Below are 22491 nucleotides of genomic sequence, written 5' to 3'. Positions count from 1 at the left end.
TGGAGGGAAGCACTTTCATCATGATATGATGCAATTAAGAGTTTTGACAAACCTATAAGGGAGGCTATTGATTGTGTGATATTGCAACGGAAGATACTATGGATATTCTCTCTTAGGATGAAGAAATGTTTCCATTAGAGGGAGAGGGATATGCCAATGGTTGTCTACTATAATGGTATGTTGCATTATGAAGGGAAGCACTTTCATGATATGACACAATCAAGAGTTTTGACAAATCTACAAGGGGGCTATTGATTGTGAGATATTGCAACGGAAGATACTATGAGGACATTAGTGCTTGCAAATACTAGAGGGAGAGGGATATGCCAATGATATAATGGTCACCTCAATTACGCAATAGTGGTTCTTTTACATCCAAAATTTGAAAAGAGATCTTTACAAAAGTTGTATTTGCTTAGCTAACCGGTCAGGACTGATGCTATGCAAAAGAATGCGTGGGATAAACTATATAACCGTTCATTCGGTCCGGAACGAGACGCACGGAACAAAGTGGGAAAACAGACATCGTTGTAGGGAAAGTATTCAATGTGTGTGTGAGAAATGTTGTGATGGTACAAAGACACATGGGACCAGCGACGAAGGTCGGTTGTTTTTTGTACGATCAATCGGGAAAAGGAAAAGAGTAAGGGAGGCAGAGGGGATTCAGGGTCGGTCCTGCGATGGGGAGATGAGAGGTGGTCGGAGACCAGAGACGGAAAGATATACATCAATCACTGGGAGAGCGCAGCAGCACCGGAAGTCGCCGTTGGCGGAAGAAAGTAACACCGCAGGAGCCGGGAGGAGGAGGAGAACGTTTACTTGAAAGCGCGGCGGAAGTCGCCGGTGACGGACGAGGTATCGCTGTCACGCAAGGAGAGGGAGGAGCGGTCGAGGCGGATGGGGCCCGGGGCGAAGGCTTTGGCGACGGAGCGGACCTGGGAGGAGGAGCGCTGCATGCGGGCGGCGGCGAGGGCGGCGCGGCCACCTTCGTGGAGGGAGAGGCGTTTCTTGGAGGCGGAGGCGGCGGCGGCGAAAGGACCCCCTTTTTCGGCGGCGGCGGCGGCGTCGGGGCGCTGCTTGGGGGCGCTCTGGGAGCGGGCCTTGGCCTTGGAGGACTGCGTGGTGGCCATGTAGCTGGGGAAACCGCCGAAATCCTCCGAGAAATTGTCGTGAAAATGGTGGTCGGCGGCGCGCGGGGTGCCGAAGGCGCTGCGTTTGCCGGAGGCGTAACGGGGGCTGCTCTGCGCCGTCGAAACCAGGCTCTCCTCGTCGGCCTGCCGGAGGCCGTGGACGTACTCCGTCGCCGCGGCGCCGAACTCCTGCACGGTGCCCGCCGCCCCCTCCGACGCCGGACTCGGAATCGATAGCCTCCCACTCGGCGAGCTCGGCCCGAACATCGCCGCCCCCCCTCCCCTCGTAAACGGACTCGCCGCTTGCACCGCCCCCGACGGCGTCGACGCCATGCTTGGCTCCGCTTCCGACATCGACCCGTTCCGTCGCTTCGCCGTCGTCCCTCCCGGCCTCGGCCTCCCCGTGTCCATCTCCACTATCTTCGCTTGTGACTCCTCCAGATTTCCGTTCATTAGCTCGTCGAAGAACGGACTCTCCCACGGCCTCGCTGCCATCCACCGATCCAGCCATGTCCACCCCCAGTGCGCCTTGTCCGGCTCGCAGTCGATCACCATTGAGTTGTTGCTGTTGCTCTGCTTGCTCGCCGCCCTCACCCGTGGCTGCCTCAACATCACCACAACCAAAATCAGTTCACCGATTAGTCCCACCGACCTCCCTCCTTCCTCAATCTCTCTCTCTTTCTCTGCTTTTTCCAACCATCTTGCTCACTCACTTGATCACGAGCTTGATCAGAAATTCCGTTAGCCGTTCCCCTCTCACGCTTCGCGCCGTTCGCTACCGCTTGCTTGCTGCCCCCTTTCGCCTCCATCTCCTGTCCCGTTCCAGAGCTTCCGTTCCAGCGATCCTGCAGAGATCGTCCCATAGCACCAAAAAAGAAAAAATAGGCGTCGGTGAGCGTTACGAAAAGAAGTCTAGTCTGGATTTGTTCAATTTCGTTGGACGTTTTAGATCGCACACGAATCTCTATACAGCCAAACATAAGGACTGCTTGGACAATCTGCACATCCCCCACACAGATATGGCAGACCTATCAATCCTGTCGCTACACGGTCCCTTGTCAAATGATTCCTTCCGTTTCTACCCACCATTGATCTTCTCGGTCGACTATCTTGTTGCCGCCTCTGAAACAGTTGCCGTTGCACTGCCTGCCCCTCGTCGGACATCCTCACACGCCTAGCCCGCACCCTGGCCTGGACTCGCACCAAGGCTTGCATGCAACGCAACGTTACTGCTGCCTGCTTCCGGACTATGTGCCCACGTACCAAGGCTTGCAGTTTCACAAGACCTTTCAGAGCTCGAAGAGCTCGCCGAGCCTGGAAAACAAGCGGATTGTTAATAACAAGATCTACATTTCATGCACAAGATTTCCGAGGAAAAACTGACTGAAAATTAACGGCAAATGCCTTCAGACCTGTTGAGCTGTTCGGGAATGACAAGCTTAACTTATCAGCGCAAATGAAAATATCGAACCAGTTTCACTTCCACTTACCAAGTAGCCCCTGAAGGCAGTTTGGATTCTGACAGCGGCCCACTCTTCTCTACTTACGCCTCCTATAAACAACGAGCGTCCATTGCTTGTTAGACGAACAACGGCCGCAGCTGCCTGTGCTGCTGCAACAGCAGCCTCGGCTGCAGCTGCGGTAGCTGCTGCGACAGCCATTGCATGCTTGTTCTGCTCTTCTTCACGCTCTCCACCATCTCGACGTGAATGCGGTGCATTTTCTGTGGATACTTCGCTTTGTCGCGGCTTGGATCTTCCAAAACTCCACCTCCGTCTGTCCTTCGAAGGTTTCTTCTGTAGTAACGGGCCAAAGTCGTCGTTATGGAATTATTAATGTAGGTATGTAGAGAAAACTCGTCCAAAGAGCATGTTAAACACACCCTTCGAAATCGACAGCGGTACAGTTGTACCAGCTTTATGAGGACTGCAATACGTAACCATCTATCTTCGCACAACTGCTTCAGTAAGTTGTGACTCATAAGCTTGGCTTGAATGCCGTCATGGACATTCTCGATTGAACTACTCTACTGCACACCTCAACGTAATTTGACTACAAAGGGAGGGAGCGGAGTGGTTCCACACACACGGCGCAGAGGATTGGTTTCAGTGTTTCCAGGAACCACATGTCTCCACAAGGATGCGCGAATGTAGCTGTCCGCATATAATTACAGCTAGCTAAATCGCATTTGGAAGGATCTACAGCGTATAACGATGAACTGTGCAACAGAGTATTCGGCTTCCGAAAAATTTGTGACGTGCTACTTACTTGCTCAGTTGATTTATCTTTGGTTGTATTATCCTTTCTCCCACCAAGTAAATTCCGCAACCATCTGCCTGCCTTTACCATGTTTCGAACGGTCGTTCACTGTAACTCCAGGAAATGCAGACCGATTAGTTTCCTACATCGACAAAAGCAACTGTAGACGAGCTTAACAACGTACACTCAAAGCTAGATCTACAAAATTCGCAGAATTCACTTTCTAGATTTCAGAGGTTACAACAAGATCATGTCTATGAATCTTACTACGGGAACGAAATCTCAATTTTCCCGACAGAGAAGCGTTACGAAAGAAAACCGTATGCAGCAGCTCGATTACGGTTGAGAAAGTATGCAATTCTCCGAACCTTCAGCAGCTATGAAGGTGTTATAAGACACTCTAAAGCGGCGTAAATGTTCTCACATCTTCCAGCCTATTGGAAGTTAAATTGGGAACCTAGCGCTGCAGACTGGCTAACTAACGGCTCAAATGCAAACACATGCAGCGCAAGTTCGGAAGCTGCAGACCAGAGCACAAACAGTAAGAGTCTCTCATGTTCCCCCACTGATGTAGGAATATACACTGATCGCATGACACGCAAAGCTTTGGCGAAGCCTCCTGAATTTTCAGGTCGCGCAGTGGAATAAGCCCTCAAGGTATCACAGCAAGGCAGCATGCAACGAAGCTATTCTGCAGATCTCGTGTGCGAGAGGCAGAGGTGAGAGCAAAGGCGGAAAAAGAAGAGGCAAGAAACGCGTTACCTGAAGCTTGGGGAGGTATAATGCTGAAAACGGAGATGGTGCCGAGAGGAACGAAGCGCGAGGGTAGGAGGGAAGGAGGGAGGAAGATGATGGGAGGAGAAGGAGGAGGCGAAGGGGTTATGGGAAGATGGAAGGGGAGGTAGAGAGGAGGAGGAAGAAGAGGAAGGGAGGAAGAAGATGGGAAGCCATGGCGGGTGAAGGATTTTGCTGCAAATGCAGAAGAAAAGAAGAACAGAGAGAAAACAGAGCTCAGAGAAAACTGAACAGCAAGGTAGGGTGCAGGGACGACGAGACAGGATGGGGTTCCTTTAACTCGCTTTGTTACACCACCCTCCATACAAACATGTTAACCCCGGTTAACTTCCCCCTCCACGTCATCTCCCCGTTGTCCACTTGTCATCCCCCATTTCTCTGTCACGGGGTCGGTGTAACCCACGTGCCACCGGCCCCCCCCACCCCCCCTTTTAAACCCCTTGCCCGTTTTTTGAACGCCTTCAATTCACGTCCACCTCATCCCGCCGCCCTTCCCGGTCCTCTCCACGTGGCTCCCTTCCGCCCTCGTGCTATCCCGCTGGCAATCCACATGCTCCAGCGTGGCCCCCACCGCCCTCCTCACATTGGCCTTTTTACAGCCTTGCACACTTAAACAATTCATTGCCCCCAAAGTACGTATAATAATTAAGCAACAAAAAGAGAGTGTATTTGTTCCTGATTTTTGCTTTGCTGCCTATCTCGTCCACCTTCGTGGCGCCTTTTTGCATGCCCCTTTGTGCCCTTCTCCTTTCTCTAACTCCCATAACTCATCCCAGAGATAGCCCATGTCACTCGCCGAAAACCATCGTGTCTCTTAAACCTCTCAAGGATCTAGCTTTTCAAACTGCCCAATTGCATATTCAGCCCCCAAAAACCCATTGCTTGCAAAGGTCACACAGGTATATTTTTTCTCAAGCTGGCAAAAAGGTTTGCACCTACAAGGGAAAGCAAAGCATCATGCTCCCATGTGCTCCTCCACCCTCCCCAAGAATTCCTTGAAACACTACAACTTGCCTCTCACCTACTTCCCAGCCTCCATCCCACAGTCATTCTCCACCTCCTCCAACCGTTTTCCTAAATTTGTCCATATATAAGTTCTTAATGAATGTCTGTGATTGCTCTTCAGAACTCATCATTGTAAACCCTGCCATCTCTATCACGTGTATGTCCTCTCTCGTGAATTTCTTCCCATGAATGTGCCTTTGTAGTTCTCGTTGCTTTTTCTTTAGGGTCCCAATTCCCATACACCCATTGTATATTACAAGAAATTATCCTTCCTATGTCACTTCTCAAGGTGTTAACCACCCTTTTAGTTTACCCGCGTTGGCTCAAACTAATGAACCAATCGAACATTTGGAAAAGAGATAAGCTTTATATAGACGATAAAATGTTCAAAAATTTGATCTTCATAGGGTCTCTTATTAAATTTTATACCATAAGATAACACACCCCTTTTTTATATAAATAAAATTGAAGCCCACACAAGAGCCTTAAGAATTCATAAGAGTCATCTCAATGTACTATAGCACTTTACATTTGTGTCTACACCCACATGCTTCAACAAACCTTTACAAAAATAATTTGTCATTTTTAAAGGCAAGCTATATACTACACCCATAACCACAAAGCTTACTGGGATAGAAAGCATATTTTGTAGATCCTATTCTAAAGATTCCAAGCATGTCTTAGAATCTTAAAAGAACCAATTTTAAAGTATATTATAAACAATCCAATATATTTGCTTTATTGTTGCTGAGCTCCTTTACAAAACCCCCCGAGAGAGAGAGAGAGAGAGAGAGCTCCTAGGAAATTTGTGTTTCCTATTGACTGTTATGGTTTTTGATTGCTAAGTTATTTGACTTCTTCACCACTACTATGAAGTCTTTCAACAAAGCAAGTGCCATTTTTCTAGCCAAGCTAGCTCCCCCCTCCCTCTCTCTCTGAGAGCTCCTAGGAAATTTGTGTTTCCTATTGACTGTTATGGTTTTTGATTGCTAAGTTATTTGACTTCTTCACCACTACTATGAAGTCTTTCAACAAAGCAAGTGCCATTTTTCTAGCCAAGCTAGCTCCCCCCTCCCTCTCTCTCTCTCTCTCTCTCTCTCTCTCTCTCTCTCAATGGTTTTTGATTGCTAAGTTATTTGACTGTTTCATCACTATTATGAAGTCTTTCAACAAAGCAAGTGCCATTTTTCTAGCCAAGCTCTCTCTCTCTCTCTCTCTCTCTCACACACACACACACACACACACACACACACACACACACACACATGCGCGCGCACACACACACATGTGTGCATAGTTAGATGCCATCTACATACATGCGGGGATTTTTCCAAGCATGCGTGAGCTAAATGCCATGTACATACATGCATGGATTTTAAAAATAATTACTCAATAGAATTAACTTTTTGAATTCAATCCTAATTGGGCCATTGGGTGAAAACCCATACAACATATGCAAGGAAGGATGTATTTAAAAATACATCTATTATTAAAATACTTTCACTTTTTAATAATTTTTGTTTTACCCCCTTCCATTTATAAACACATGTTTGGATGTTGAATTTAAGCATCCCCTTATTACAAAATTAATCACATTTAATAAGTATTTTTGAAATATGAAAAGCTATGTTACATGTGAATATTTTGAAATATAAACCTCACCCATCTTGGTATTCACCACACTAATTACTTGAAAATGATTTTCCCATTCATACAACCATATCGTAGAGCAATACAGCAAAGTTTTCACTATATAATTTGAAAGCCATTCATTACTTTTGAAAGCATAATAATAGAAACATCCTCTCTCTCTCTCTCTCTACACACACACACACACACACACACACACACACATAAACACAAGAGTGTGCATAAACACGTGTGCAAATCCTTTACAATGTGTTGTACAAGGAATGCATGCATGCTGACATCTGTTTAAGTGTTGCCTATAATGAAACTAGACTATCCGCTCATCTTGATAGTAGTAAATCTAAAGCATTGCATTCCATTCAAACTATCATACATAGGCAATCCTTAAGCTAGTTCATCCTAGTAAGTCAAAAAAGAATGAATCTCCTCCATTTACTACAATATTAGTTGTAAAGTGCATAATTTATTACCAATACGTGATCCAAAGTAACATAATCTTGTCCCCACCAACCCTTAGTAAATACAATGAAAATCCAGTTCTCATATCAGATTTTACAAAGATTACCATTGTAATACAATGGTTGACCCTTTGGGCTGAAATGAGTGAGCTTCAAACTTTGGACTCAAGAACCATGACACATGAAGCTAGGATATGTGGACCAAGGATGTAGAACTCAGAACATGTAATCTTCAAACATAGGATGCAATGCCCCAAACACATGGACCCCAAAGAAGTGGACTAATTCAAACCCAAAAACATGGACCTGTTTCAGGATCCATGAAGATTTCTAGAAAAGTGAATCCTTGCTCCAAACTTGAAATGAAACAATATAGAGTCAAGGGTAAGGGCACCAGCAACATCTCATAAATTCATCCTTATCCATCATTGTCCGGATGTTGAAGGTAGACCAACTCACCTTCCACATCCCACCATGTAAAAAGTTAGAACGTATAATGATATTCTATGGAAGATAGCATTAAATGCTAGTCTAAATTTTCTATCCTTTTCACCCACATTGAGAGATTTCATAAGTGTAACGATGATCTACTAGAAAAAAGAACTATGCTTGATTCATAAAGGTTTAAAATCTAACATAGTCAAGAGAGATGTATACAAAGAAAGCTTTAAAATATGGAGTCAGTTTGAGCAATCCCTTACTATCAAACACTTTTTTATTCTCCTCTAGATTGACCAGTTATAGCATCAATTGACTACACCTTCTTAGGCTTTCTAGTATAAGGAATATTGTATAAAATTCAATTGATCAAAGTACTTCAAAGGATCCTACTGTATGTACTTCTAACAATCACAAAAGATTTCATCTTCAACCAAGTCCATCATGCCAAATGAGTTTATCTCTAGCTCTATCCCAAAACACCTATTTCTTTGGGACCTATACTAGCTCAATGTTGATCTTGTGATGGTGATGATGATCTAGAAGACATGGTTTCCTTGAAAGACATTGAATGGAGATCTCCATCTTCTTCTCTGGCATGTTAGAGATCAACTTGAAACTCTGGCATCTCTATATCCACATCTCTATCTTCAAAAATTGCTCTACTTTGCATAGTAGTGTGGACCAGATACCACTTTGGAGCAAAATGATATGGTCCCTAGATGCAAAACCGTCTATAATTAGCAAAAGATGACAAATTTGTCAGATATGATACATCCTGGGGCTACACAAAGTTGGGGACAAAGGTGCAAGTATGATACTCTGCTCTGTTAAAGAAGAGGCCCAAAACACTGACAAGGTACAACAACTTGTCAAACCTGTATGGTCGACTGTCATGAGCTAAAGGTCGTCTGATGTGTGCATGGCTAAACATCCGTCAACGTAGGATGTAGCATATGTCATAGGCTCAAGGTGGAGCTGACAGTATCAAGGTCTACATGCCTAAAATATCACTGAAAATGCATAAGATGTCCCTGAGGTGAATGATGTGCCGAATGTTGATGTAGGGATTGCTCGGAAGTCTTGGATCCAACATTGCGTATGAGTAAACCTATCGAGAGTGAGCAAACTAGAGCGTCAACATTTGGCCATCCTGCTAGGGAAGGGTCATTTGAATTGCGAGTTGACATATTGTTAGTAGGGGAATTTAGAGGACTGGGTTAGCAAGCCTAGAATCGAGTGGTCATTGAGAGGTCCATGTTGACCAGTGATGACGAGGTGAAACAATTGTTGGGTATCGTGAACTCCACTAATCGGCTAATTTCTGACTGGCTGTTACACGTAAAGAAGACAAAGATGCGTGGCCAAGCGTGAAGAGATCTTGAGCCAAAGGAATTGGCTACATCCTACCATGAGAACTGGAACCAAAGTTCAATGCCCAAAGGAGACTGGCAAAAGCATTGACTGTCCAACAAGAGCATCGAGCGCGAGGAGAGAGACTTGGCCATGCTACCCAAGGGGTGGAAGTTGATTACTATGCAGAGTCAGCACTAGTATTGGGCTCAGGTATCCCAAAAGGCTAATAGATGAAGGCCCGCGGAGTTCGAGCATTCTTCTATAGAAAGCTTGGATTTCAAACAGTTGTCCATTTTCTCTTTGGATCATCAAAATGAGCATGAGGACCACGCCAATCAACGAATATTCGTCCAGTATTCCAAAAGAATCTCATCAAGAAAGGTATGAACAAAGAAGACCAGCCATTGCAAATGGTCAAAGAATCAATAGACAAGAAGAACGGCGTGCTTTTGATGGGAGAAAGATGTCATCAGGTATCTGAAGGAGTGAATGTGGAATAGCTAAGGCAATTTGCTCAAGTTCCTATCACCGTGGAGGCCTATTGGCGTAAGTAGACCTACACCTCTAAGGAGTGAAAATGTTCCTATGGACCAATTGTGTGTTGGTCCACTAGTTGACGGCGACCTCATACACATGAAGGTGCATCTGACAAATGGAGATTTGGTGATCCTGTTCTTCTGAGTGGACGACCTGTTCACTCAGGGTATGGAATAAACTAAGAGGAAGCACCTGTGGAACGAACAAAAAGGTCCAAGGCCAGCTCCAATATCAAGGTAAAATTTCAAAATTTGAAAGGCACTGATGACTAAGACCTATATAGTCATCGTTAAAGTTTCTTACGGGTTTGCCATTTTAAAAGTGCTACAATAGATGAAGAATATATGGATTATTTCCCATATGCCTTAATAAAAAATACATAGAGGTGGTTCAACCAATTCCCAATTGGGTATTTCCTGATTGGTATGCTATTTTTAGAAGCATTCCTATGGAGGTTCAGATAGGAAATCAATGACAAAGATGTTTGCACAAAGCTAAACAAGCTAAAACTAAACAAAGGAGAGTCCATCCAAGACTTCATACCTAGGATGCGAGCTCTTATTAGTTAGTTGACTACTATGCTAGATGACAAGTCTATGCAAGCCTAGTTGATTACAGGATGCACCCAGGTGCCGAATATAGTCAACCCAACTTAAGACCTATGAAGAGTTCTTGGCCGAGTTGCTATTCGTGAGAAAAGTGAAGGCTTGAAAGGCAAGACAAAGAAGAAATATGCTGACAGTGATACCCCAGTAATGGAAAATGGTGTAATAAGTGTTCTAGGAATGGATGCTTAGAGGAAGAATGTAAAACAAAGTACTGTAGCACTTGCACGAAGTTTGGGCGCCATGACTTAGAACGTTGGTTCAATGGTAAAAGTTGCCAAGTATCAACGAGCCAGGTGTACTTGGTCCACCAGTGGCAAACCACCATGCCCGAAGCAAAAAGATAAGAGTAAGAATGGCAAGGAGAAGACAAATCCATCCAAGATCAAATGTTTTTCTCATGGCAAAAACCATCTCCATTCCAAATTTCCAATTTGGGCTGAACTTTTGAAGTTTCTCACAACTTATATGGAACGAAAATAAGTGGATCCAGAATGCCAAATAGTTGTAGCCAAGCTACCAGATGTAGTTGATGCCCATGTGGCTACTAGCACAAAGGGTCCAATTGCAACCTCTGCAACTAGGGATTTGAAGGGCAAAGCACCAGCAGTGGAGATGCTTGTCAAGCCATCTCAACTATCCATCATGGAGCTAGCAGAATCTTCAAAGTCTAAGGAAAGTGCAGAGGAACTGAATACTTCATCAAGTTCTAGCACAGAGCTAGCCCGAGCATGGGAAATATTTAAGATTATGAAAATTAGACTTTTGAAATTTGCTGAATTGGTACGAATAGCTCCGTATTGCTATGATTTCTTCACTCAACAGATTAAAGAATCTGAAGAACAACCGAAGGAGGTTGACTCTTTAGTCACTATACTAGTCATTGACACCCCAATGGTCAATGAAGAAGTTCTAGTGATTACCATCAAATTCAAAAAGCAAACCATACTAGGTGTGATAGTAGATGGTGGTTCAGGACTAAACAGTATTTTCGACAAAATTACTAAGAGGTTGAAGTTCAAGGCATTCAAGCCATCTCCTTTCTGAGTGCGGCGGGTGGCAGAGCAACAACAAGTTGACCCAAAAGTAATGCGGCATTATGTTATCATTTCTATAGGTGGAATTTATTACATATTTAGTTTTATTGTAATCGCCATGGAGCAACAGGCCTACCCTATTTTTTTGGGATGAACTGGGCTTAAAATCGCAAAGATACTATATGATTGTGGTACAAAAGAAATGATCAACACTGATAATCAAGATGTTTGCATTCTTACAAATCCTTCAAAGATTCTAAGTAGTTATCAGCCTAAGGATTTAGAAGTTATAGACCCATTTCCTCAAGATGTGGAGTCACGATTGATGGAACTGCAAATACTTCTTGTTGATGAGATAGATATTTTCCAAGTGGATTCTGAGGTAAAAGATGAGTTAGATCAACTTCTCTGTGCTAGATTCATTTATGCTATTGACTACAATGATAAGTTATTCCCATTGTGGTGGTACCAAAGAAAAATGATAAACTCCGAGTATGTAGGGATAACCGAAAGTTGAATGCTCAAACTATTCTTGACCCATTTCCAATACCTTTCACTGATGGGATCTTGGATCACGTTGTAGGCCATGAGATGTACTGATTATGAATGGTTACAGTGGCTACAACTAGATTACTATTGCGCTAGAGGATCCATCTAAAACATTGAGAAATGCACCATCAACTTTCCAGACATTTATGGTACAAACTTTCCGAGGCTACCTAACTGAATTCATTGCCATTTATTTGGATGATTTCTGCATCTATTCTTCTGATAAAGATCATCTCCAGTACTTGGAAAAGGTATTTTAGAGGCATAGAAAAGGTGGTATAACACTCAATCTGGCTATGAGTGTGTTTTGTGTCTGAGTTGATATTTTTCTCAGGCATGTCATTTCACAAGATGGTATGTGCACTAAGCTAAGAAAAATTGAGGCTATTCAACAAATGCCAAAGCCTGAGAATCTAACTCATTCAATTCTTTTATGGGCTTCATCAGTTTTAACAAGCATTTTATTAAAGATTTGGCTAAGATTGTAGCTCAATTGTATGAATTAACTAAAGAGGATGCCAAATTTGAATGGACAAATTAACCATCACCTTCATGCACGGATCTGACTCCATCTTTTGCCATAGATGATATAGATAAACAGTAGGAGTTCAGTGATCATGTAGTTATGCAGCATGTAAGTCCTTAGTACGAGGCACTCACATCTCCAACAGCATATGGAGATATATGCCATAGTGCATTTAGCTTCTTAGGTGATTCCATTCCAGCATCGATCACCGATGCTTTCACCTCTTACATAGAGCATACCTTGGACATGGTTTTGATGAGTAGTTCAGATCAGCAGATTAGTCTTTAGGACATTCTAGCATTGACTCAGTCATGCTGTTATGCATCATGCTTGGGTCCGATGATTACCACCTCTTTCAATCAGTAGATCATTCCTCAATATGACATCAGTGCAGCCCTACCCCAACATAGTGGACATCATTAGGTTCAACCATAGTGCAACCTAGGGAGCCTCAGTGTTTCAGCATGCACTTATGGCTATCATATATAGTCCATACTTGATGTAGATTAGTGGATGCTCATAAATAGCCCAACCTTGTGTAGTGCGTGGGTGAAGATACTTGCTAATCGCAATCTGTTAAGTGTAGAATTTGCACGCTCAGGGTGACGGAACAGTGTCAACAAGAAAACTCGAAGGTTGGGGTTGATGTTGAAGGGGAAACCGTATAATGATGGGAGAACTGAGTTACTACAGTTAGGATCTTAACACCACACAGAGTATACACATCATAGACAAATAGTAGAGAAAACCACACTTGTATATTAAAAGTTGATACAACCAAGCCGCCTCAACTTGCAAGGCACACTCAATAACAAGCTTCCTAGCTTGGAAAGACAGGTGAGAGGGAGAGCATGAATACACAATATCACTCTCTCTTCCCTTCTCCTTAGTTGGCACGCTCGGCCCCTCCTCATCATTGGTCGATTGCCTTTAGTTATCTGCTTTGACAAAATCATCGCTTTTTGCTATCGATACTCTCCATTCAAATGTTAACTAATGTCACACTACTCGCGACCTCATTGTTACAAGAGTTAGCCAATGAGATGCTTTTGACACCATCTACATGTACTGGCCTCACTCCTATATTGGTAAGTTCCGTTGTTGGCCTTAACCCGAGGGCCAACATGTGCATCTATATAAGCACATGGTAGCATCTTTTAAAATATGGATGAAAACTAATCGACTAATAGTTATGCCTTGGCTTGAGCTTCATCTTCATCTTATCTCTTGATTTGTGTGGTGTTAAGAATAGATAGGGTTGGGTAGCTTTCAGATATGGATTCTATCCTTACTTCGGCTTTATCTCCTTTCGCTCGAGTGTCCGTCCAAGGTATTGCCTCTGTCAAGTCCATAGCTCCCTCTCACACACACATAGCTTCCTCAAGCTTCCATTGCAGCACTCCAATTTTTCCAATACGTTTAATGTTGTATTCGTGAATATTTGTAAACTACTAAGGAAAAAAATGGCTATAGTATCTAGGATAGTATTTCGATAGGAAACACACACACACACATGCACACACGCACGCACAGGTGCACACACACACACACACACACACACAGAGGCCTCCGAGGAGGGAAGGGACTGGATCCCAACCAAGATCCCATGAATGGAACAACTCGCTTCCATGTGAAGGATCAACTACTACCCATAGTTAAAAGGGACATTCAATCGAAAAAGGAGGGCATCTACAGACCCCCATGATGAACCCCCTTAAGAAGCCGGAATAGCACCAACAAAACCTCGGAGTCCAACTAGCTCTTTAAGCCTAGAAAAATAATGCACACTAAGTGCCCTATGGTTATGGTTTCGAAAAAATAATGCACACTAGGTGCCCTATGCTTATGGTTAGAAAAAAATAATGCACACTAGGTGCCCTATGCTTATGGTTAGGAAAAATACTTGATTAAGGTAAGGGGGTGAGACCAAAGGTGGGGAAGAGCCCTTGACACCAACCCTCCACCACCTCCATACACCTCGTGGGCAATTAAGCCAAAACCCCCCCAAGATCGGTAGCATAAAGTAGAGTTCATGGCGCATGCATATAGTACTTGGGCGCAGTGGCACATGCATGTCTCCCTTCTTGCCTTCAAACCTTTCATAAGGTCTCCAACGACCACATGAGGATACTACCCTAGACAGAATCTGAGGCGCATCAAGCCCAACACCCATAAAAGCTCCCCTGAAATCCTCAGCTATCACTCCCCTGAAATCTTTGACAATTTGGATTCCAAGAAACTCCAAGCTCCAAAGAAGAAACGGAGGCCTCGGCTCTGACATTACGGACTTTGAGGCTTTACCAGCTCCAAGAAGGAATAGAGTCGCAGAGAGGCCTAACAACTGGCATGATGGCGCACGACAAACAGAGCACTTGACAAGCAAGGGACCCTCTATTGACACCCCCCCAGTGCGGGCTTGAAGGATGGGAAGCACTCAGGTAAGTGGAGAAGGCATAGATAGCTTCCTGCCTCCCACCCTGTAGCAAAGTGGCGATGCCACTTCTCCTTCTTCCTACATTCCCCTCCCGCTTCTTCACTAAGGTAGTGCCTGGTAGTCAGGGACAAGCCTGGAACTCTCGAGCTCCACCAAGAATGCTCACAAGAGCTAGGTGGCAAGGTGCCAAGACGAGACAACTAGCAAACTACCCTCCCCTCATGGGCAACCCATGCCTCCCTTCCCTCACCCTTCACCATGCTTACCCCCTTGTAGAGACTACTGATGCGGAGGCCACGAACTCACATGAGCTCGAGAAGATGGGAATGTTGGCATGGCCAACCAATAATACTCGCACGAAGTTCTCCTCAGTCTAATGAGAGAACAGGGAAGCCCAGCCGATGGGTTACGCCAACAATGGCTTCGTTTTAAAATCTTCTGCCTTCATTTCAACACGGCTAGACAGTCCCTTCATGCAACTTTATGGGCCATGCTTACAAGCTTAGATAAGTTCAGACGATCCTCGAAACTTTACGATGTCTCATGGAATTGGTTAACTAGGTGGCTTACCCTAAAGACCTTCTAATGTTTACCGCTCCGAGCTTGCTTGCACGTAGAATGCATGGCCATCGTTACAGCTTTCATGCTTATAACGCGGGAATGCTTTGCGATTTGCTAGGCTCTACAGCTTTACTTTGCAGAGTGCTAACAAGCAAGAGTAAACACAGGTTCATAGATAAGGCGTTTAACCGTCAACATACATTTAGAGGATCCGCACTGATTATCTATGTATAATACTTGCCACCTGAGATACACTTTGGCATCTAGTTCCAAAGGCTCAGGAACTCCTCGGTAGATTACGAGTTCCTTCACGTATTATTTGCATCTGCTTGCGAGCTAGAGCCTATGCGAAACTTTACACCGATATGCACAGTCTATATGAACTAAGGTTGTAGGAAGTACCCAATGTTTAAGTATGATCGTTCCTAATATCTCACATTTGGCCACCGAGAACTGCTCCATGAAGCTGAGGCTCTAAGTGCCATAAGCAACGTGTAATGCTTTGATGCTCCACACGATACCCGTGAACAATGGCGAGAGAAAACTTGGGAAGAAAGAAGTTCAAGGAGCGTGAGAGAACTCGAGCGACCATGGGCAAGCTCCCACAAGATGAACTCAGTTCAAGTGCTTGTGTCTTACGTTAAAACCTTCAATGGGATATTATCCACGATATTCTGTATCCCGAGATCCCTTAGATGATGAGTTTCTTAAGTAACCAGAAGCTGTAATATACCCGGTAACCATTCTAAAGTTGAGATATACATTGCCTTTCTTTATATATCATGAGTAATGCTCGATTATTGTCCCTCAGCCACTCATAGTAGAGGACTCCACCCTATGATTGATGACTGAAACACTTAAGCTCCCTAGTTTAACCTTAGCTTTGTGATTATATATGGTGCTTTGGCTCGTTCAAACTATGTCCAGGTTGCCTCTTAACCATGGATCTTCATATTTGCATCATATTCCCTTGGATTGAGCCCATATAGTAAATAATGGGAATCCCTATAATCCTACGGAGAGCTGTGTGGTTTGAGGTTTTGCTAAAACCTGGTTGATAGCAGGATGATATACTTATACCCTATTTTTCCCTTTGAAGCTGTCTAAAAATATTGATGAAGTGGGCCTTATAATCACGATTGATGCATTCAGATCCGGCTTTTGTCTCCCTCTTGGGCTACATAGGAAGAGTATAGATGAGCAAATTCCATTTATCATAAAAGGATGCTAGAACATTATAGGCATGAGAGTGCGATAGTTCCCAGTATCCAATTTTTGTGGTGAGCTCCTGTCGCGCCCCCCTGGCTACCCCACTGCCTCTCCCCGCCTGCCTCCTCTGCTTCCCCTCTGCACTCCCTCGACCTCTGCGCCTCCCCCTCTGCACTCGCCCTGCTGCTTCTGCCTCCCCCGCTGCTTTCGCCACCCGCCCTGCTACTGCCCGCCTCCTTGCCCCCTGCCCACTCCTCTTGCTTACGCCTTTGCTACCCTCCCCCACCTATTGTGCCCCCTGCCAGCCCCGCCACCTCCTTCTCCTCTGCCTCCTTCTCGGCCCCTTCTCCTCTGCTAGCCTTGCCCGCTCCCATCCATCTCTTGCCACCTCCATCTTCGCTAGCCCCACCCGCTCCCACCACCTCCATCTCCGCCCCTTCTCCTCCACTTTCGCCCCCGCCCTTTCTGCCCCTTCCACCCTTGCATCCCCCTCCTCTCCCTCGTCGGCTCCCCCCCCCCCTCTCTCTTGCCTCCTCTCCATTCTCTTGCCCTCTTACCCCCTCACTTTCTCCCTCTTCGCCTTCTTGCCCTCCTTCCCCCTCCACCTTCCACCCTCCTTGCCCCCCTTCTTCCATCTCTATCTTGTCCCCTCCTATACCCCTCTTCGCCTCCGCCTCCCCCTTTGCCACTTTTCTTCCTCACCCTCCTTTTCCTTTTCTTCTTCTTCCCTGCAGCGAGAGCACTTCTGCTTGTTAAGGCTAAAGAAGAACCTTGGTGGTGACCCTTGGTTTAGCCAGAAGGGCTCTATGGTAGCGCCCTTGAATCCCACATCCGTTAAGGTTCTTCTTTCCCAAGCTGACAAGCAACAGGTACACCAGGCAGTTCAATCCCTCCAAGACAAAGGCGCTTGTGGGCAGAATTGTGGGCCTCATGCTTACACAGAGATAGGTGCGAGAGTGGATCCAAGCAATCTTGGCATTAGAGGGAGACCACATCCAGGAGGTCACCATCTATGGACGAGGCATTTTCCTCATCCAATTTTGTTCCCCCGACTCTGCCTCGTCACTTGTGGAGCAGAGCCCCATCCTCCTTGGCCCGCATCTTGTCTACCTCTTTCCATGGTATCATGGGTTCACAATGGAGGACATGGATATGACACATCATGTTCCACACTTTTCGGTCACACTCTACTTCCCAGGGCTCCCCAAGGAGTATCAAGCCATCCTCCCTTCCATTGGTCGGGCATTTGGCACAATGCTCGAGTCCCCGCCAGAGTCGGTCACCTTAGTTCTAGCAGATGATGGAGTCCCCAGGATCAGGTTGGTGGTTGAGAGCCCAGTGTCCCTCCTAGAGTTGATCCTTCTCGAGACCCTAGAAGGGGGCACACTTCGCCAAAGGGTGGAGATCTCCAGGTTACCAACAGGCCAGTTCCTTCGGTGCAGACAAATGGGCCACCTCACTAGAGATTGCCCCCGTGGCCTCCCTCGTGCGCCTCCCCCCTCCTCAAAAACTTTCAAGCATTAATAGAAGGTTCCTTTCTTTGGAAAAAAAGAAAGAAAGCAAAAAGAACATTATAGGCAATTATTTGACTCTAGAACATTCTTGTGCTTTATTAAACTATCAGGGTTATTATTACTAATGCCCGCTGCAATTTTTGGTATAGGTGTTTTTTATATTACCACTTTTTTGCTACAGTTACGAGAAAAAACATTGCTGTGAGCTTATGACCATGTTTTTGTTTAGGAATCATTTAATGAAAAAATGAAAATGTGGTGACAATAAATAGTCACATACACTATGACCTTTTAAGGATTTCAAGTGTAAAAAGGTTTTTAATGCCCCTTAAAAAAACAATAAAATCTCAAAGGAAAGATCAGTAATGCTCATTGAAAATCATCACCAAGAGTGTCTCTTTCTTCATGTTCTAACATGCTGTGCTTGTGGATGGATGTAGGTGAGTCCGGCCACTTACCTCTTGACTTTTTGATAAAAGGAATGTACACTGAGATGATATACACGGGCAGACCAGACCAACTTACAATGGTGGTGGTCCTCAGTTCAGGAGTACTTACCACTGAAGAACCTTGGGGATACCCTCAATAGCAATATGACTCATTTTGATGCCTATCGGGAAGCTCCATGAATTCAAATACCAGGCGGTCCACTGTGACCTGGTTATTATACAGACAAGGCTAAATTAACAGACGATTTTGATCAGTCTTTATCTTGGATAGACTAAAAGAACTATGAAAAAGACAATGTTTGAAATCTGTTTTATATATGGATGATAGATATACATACATAAATATTTTGACTTTGCAAGCTGAGTATTGATGATTTCTATCCCATGAAAACTTTGTATGGGTAGCACCTCTAAATGTGGGATGCATTACCTTAATATATGTAGTGCAGTATACGGTGCAAAGACAGCATAGGAGTGAAATTGCATGCACTTAAAGGGCTTTTTTAAGGAATGGGAACCAGGGATGTGTAGTAGGGAGGAAATAGATTTTACTTTTCTAATTTCACGCACACACACACACAAATAGTGTTGTTAATAATATTTAATGCATGCAATATCATCTCTTCTTTATATCTCCTTATTCGTGAGGGTGCCACATTGTACCTACATGGAACCTCTCCATGCCTTTCTTGTCATGTCCTTCATCTCTTAATCTCTTACTTTTAGCACTATGATTTCAACAATCTACCTCCATTCAGAAATGCATGTGGCAAGACCTCCAAGCCTCCATACATCCATTTTCAAGCTGTGCGGCCATGTGTGTGGCAATGCTCTTAGCATTTACTCTTCCATGCCTTCCATCAATTGCTATTCCAACCCGTTTTCATTTTATTTAAAGGGAAAAAGAGCTCGAACTCTTTCAATCATCGCTACCATGACTTCTCTTTCCTCTTCACCTTAGGGCATGTACACATTGAGGCTCTGTTTGCCATACACACTTTTCATAGCCAATGGTGTGATGCTGCACATCTAATACACTACGCCCATTGAAAAGTGAGTTCTTGATTTCTCGGGTCTTTATTCCACAATTGAAACGTGAGTTCCAGTTCAGTTCAATTCGCAGTTTGTCTGTCTGTCGTCTCACTTTGCCAATTGCCTTCACAGAGCCATGTGCCAATGCTTTAGTTTTTTGTCGACACCCAGCCTCCCCCACTGCTCCGCCTTTCACACTTCTGCAAAAGCAGATAGATCACGTACTGAGCGCTTATGGAAGGAGTACTTTACCAATCCCTCCCACTGGTTTGACAATCGAAACAACAAAGTATGTTTACGACGAGCTGAATTCAATCCTTTTTTAACTGTAGATTCAATCTTGACGCGTCTGCTGTCACATGTAGCAGCCACACCCAAGAGCCCCAGATTTCAAGCAGAAACTCTCCAAGGAGTCGCTATGGCTAGACGGCGGGCACAACCCAAGTTGGGTTAAAGGCACGCTCCGGAAAATGGAGACTGCAGAAAACGGCATGCACAGCCCCGTAGCACAACTGCCAGAGCTTAGCTTAGAGGAGGCACTCGCTTCTTTGGAACGCATGCCCCATTCGCCTTCGGTTGAAAATTTGACATGCATCTTGCTTAAGTGCAGAAAACACAAAAATCCAACGTATGCGCTACGCTTGCATGCGTACCTGCGCAAAAGTGGGCTGGAAGCTCATAAGTCACTCGGGAATTACCTCGTCCCAATGTTGGTGGAAGTTGGAAGCATGTGTGATGCCCAGCAGGTTTTTAATAGGTTGATTTATCGGAATGAGTATTCCTGGACTTCCCTCATCACAGGTTATATGGAATGTGGGGAGTTACAGCATGCCTTCGTACTGCACCAAAAAATGCAGGAGGATTGTGTACATCCTAGTGGGTATACATTCGTGGCCTTACTAAAGGCTTGTGCCAGGCTGAAAGATAAAGAAAGAGGGCAAGAAATACATGCTGAGATTACGAGAATGGGGTTGATGGAAAGAGATCCTTTTGTTGGTAGCACCTTGGTTGATATGTATGCCAAGTGTGGCTTGCTTGCAAAAGCAGAGGAAGTGTTCGACAAACTTCCAGTTCGAGATGCAGTCTCATGGACTGCACTTATCGCAGGGTATGCTGAACATGACCTTGGTCAGGATGCACTGAACTGTTTCGAACAGATGCAAGTGGAGGGTGTCTCTCCTGATGCGTTCACATTTGCTTGTAGCTTGAAAGCTTGTGGCAGCATAGGAGCCATAGACAAGGGTCGAGAAATACATGCTGAGATTGCAGGAAAGGGGTTCTTGGAAAGAGATCCTTTTGTTGGCAGCACCTTGGTTGATATGTATGCCAAGTGTGGCTTGCTTGCAAAAGCACAGGAAGTGTTCGACAAACTTCCAGTTCGAGATGCAGTCTTGTGGACTGCACTTATTGCAGGGTATGCTGAACATGACCTTGGTCAGGACGCATTGGACTGTTTCGAACAGATGCAATTGGAGGGTGTCTCTCCTGATGCGGTTACATTTGTTTGCAGCTTGAAAGCTTGTGGCAGCATAGGAGCCATAGACAAGGGCCGAGAAATACATGCTGAGATTGCAAGAAAGGGGTTCTTGGAAAGAAATCCCTTTGTTGGTAGCGCCTTGGTTGAGATGTATGCCAAGTGTGGCTTGCTTGCAAAAGCACAGGAAGTGGTTGACAAACTTGCACTTCGAGATGTATTCTCGTGGAATGCACTTATTGCTGGGTATACCCAGCTAGGAGAGAGTGAAAAGGTTTTTCTTATACTTGACAGAATGAGAGCAAACGACATAAAACCAGATGGGGTCACATTCCTTAGCATTCTTACTGTATGCAGTCACACTGGTCTAGTGGAGAAGGGCCAGACATACTTTGAGGCCATGAGCAAAGACTATGGCATCACTCCAACTGTTGAGCACCACAATTGCATGGTTGATCTTCTTGGCCGTGCAGGACAATTAGACAAGGCAGTAGTGATGATAAAGAAGATGCCACTCAATCCTAATCTCGCCTTGTGGCGTACTGTGTTGGGTGCTTGTCGGAAGTGGGGGAATGTGGAGCTTGGAAGGTGGGCCTTTGAACATGCAATGGAATTGGACAAAAAGGACGCTTCAGCTTATGTCTTGATGTCTAACATTTATGCAGATGCTCACATGCAGGAGGACGCAAAGCAGATTGAGTTGATGAGATTAAAAGAACAAGCACGGAAGAAGCCAGGAGAGAGTTGGACTGATGTTGGTGGAATTGTGCACTCATTTTTTGTAGGGGATACAGGACATTCCCAAAGCAATTATTTATATGCAAAGCTAGAAGACCTTTCTTTCAAAATAAGGGAAGAAGGATATGTACCAGATTTGCATTGGCTGTCCCAGGACGTATCTGATAGTATAAAGGAATTTGAGTGTCAGCACAGTGAGAAGTCGTCTTTATCGATTGTGCCCTGATTAATACACCCAAGGGGGTACCCATACATGTAAGAAATCTTAAGGTTTGCAGACTGCCATTCAGCTACAGCACTTATATCCAAAGCAGAGCAGTGACCATTGTCATCAGAAATGCTAATTGCTTTCATGTTTGCAAGAACGCAAAGTGTTCTTGTGGGACTACTGGTAATCCCATTGTAACTTGGTAGTATATATTCCTCTTATTTGAAATGTTGATGCCAGCATGAAAGAAACATAGGTGAGGTGGACTCAGACCAGGAGAATGAAAGGATGAAAGTGAGTTGGTATCATGTGTGCTCTAGTGAACAAGGTTGTGAATATGTTCTTTTTCGAAATGCAGTCTCCTTTTTCTCCATATCAGTAGACCTCAAAAGATGTTCGATTTCTGCAAACTACAGTTTGTGACTTTTTCATGATTTTGTTAAATGTGGTATTTGCATTTTGCCTTGGTACAGATTCATCTCCACTATATTGAATTCCCTTGTCAAAGTGGACAAATTCTTCTATGA

At 44.6% G+C, this 22491-nt stretch overlaps 2 protein-coding genes across 3 annotated transcripts; one reads left to right on the top strand and one right to left on the bottom strand.

Moving 5' to 3' along the window:
- Nucleotides 1-346: 346 nt before the first annotated feature.
- On the bottom strand, nucleotides 347-4416 carry LOC147901938 (protein IQ-DOMAIN 17-like). The gene is made up of 6 exons (XM_087374566.1): nucleotides 4152-4416; nucleotides 3399-3497; nucleotides 2621-2926; nucleotides 2217-2444; nucleotides 1844-1975; nucleotides 347-1730 (listed from the first exon to the last, which is right to left on the bottom strand). Exons 2-6 carry the CDS (start codon nucleotides 3477-3479, stop codon nucleotides 816-818), a joined length of 1662 nt encoding a protein of 553 aa, XP_087230692.1. The 5' UTR covers nucleotides 3480-3497; nucleotides 4152-4416; the 3' UTR covers nucleotides 347-815.
- Nucleotides 4417-19456: 15040 nt separating this feature from the next.
- On the top strand, nucleotides 19457-22074 carry LOC147901937 (pentatricopeptide repeat-containing protein At1g06140, mitochondrial-like). Of its 2 annotated transcripts, XM_087375064.1 has the most exons (3): nucleotides 19457-19565; nucleotides 19677-19833; nucleotides 19913-22074. In XM_087375064.1, the coding sequence occupies exons 2-3, from the start codon at nucleotides 19681-19683 to the stop codon at nucleotides 21980-21982; spliced, it is 2223 nt and encodes a 740-aa protein (XP_087231190.1). In that variant the 5' UTR covers nucleotides 19457-19565; nucleotides 19677-19680; the 3' UTR covers nucleotides 21983-22074. The 2 variants fall into 2 exon arrangements, with proteins under 2 accessions (XP_087231190.1, XP_087231189.1); XM_087375063.1 differs by having other exon boundaries at nucleotides 19457-19833.
- The last annotated feature ends 417 nt before the right edge of the window (nucleotides 22075-22491 follow it).

Source organism: Dipteris shenzhenensis, chromosome 5 (genome assembly GCF_047967505.1).
Source record: "Dipteris shenzhenensis isolate YYH24624 ecotype China chromosome 5, Dip_SZ_1.0, whole genome shotgun sequence".
NCBI classification, from domain to species: domain Eukaryota; kingdom Viridiplantae; phylum Streptophyta; class Polypodiopsida; order Gleicheniales; family Dipteridaceae; genus Dipteris; species Dipteris shenzhenensis.
The sequence above is the reverse complement of the archived record's forward strand: the minus strand, read 5'-3'. Positions and strand labels throughout refer to the sequence as shown.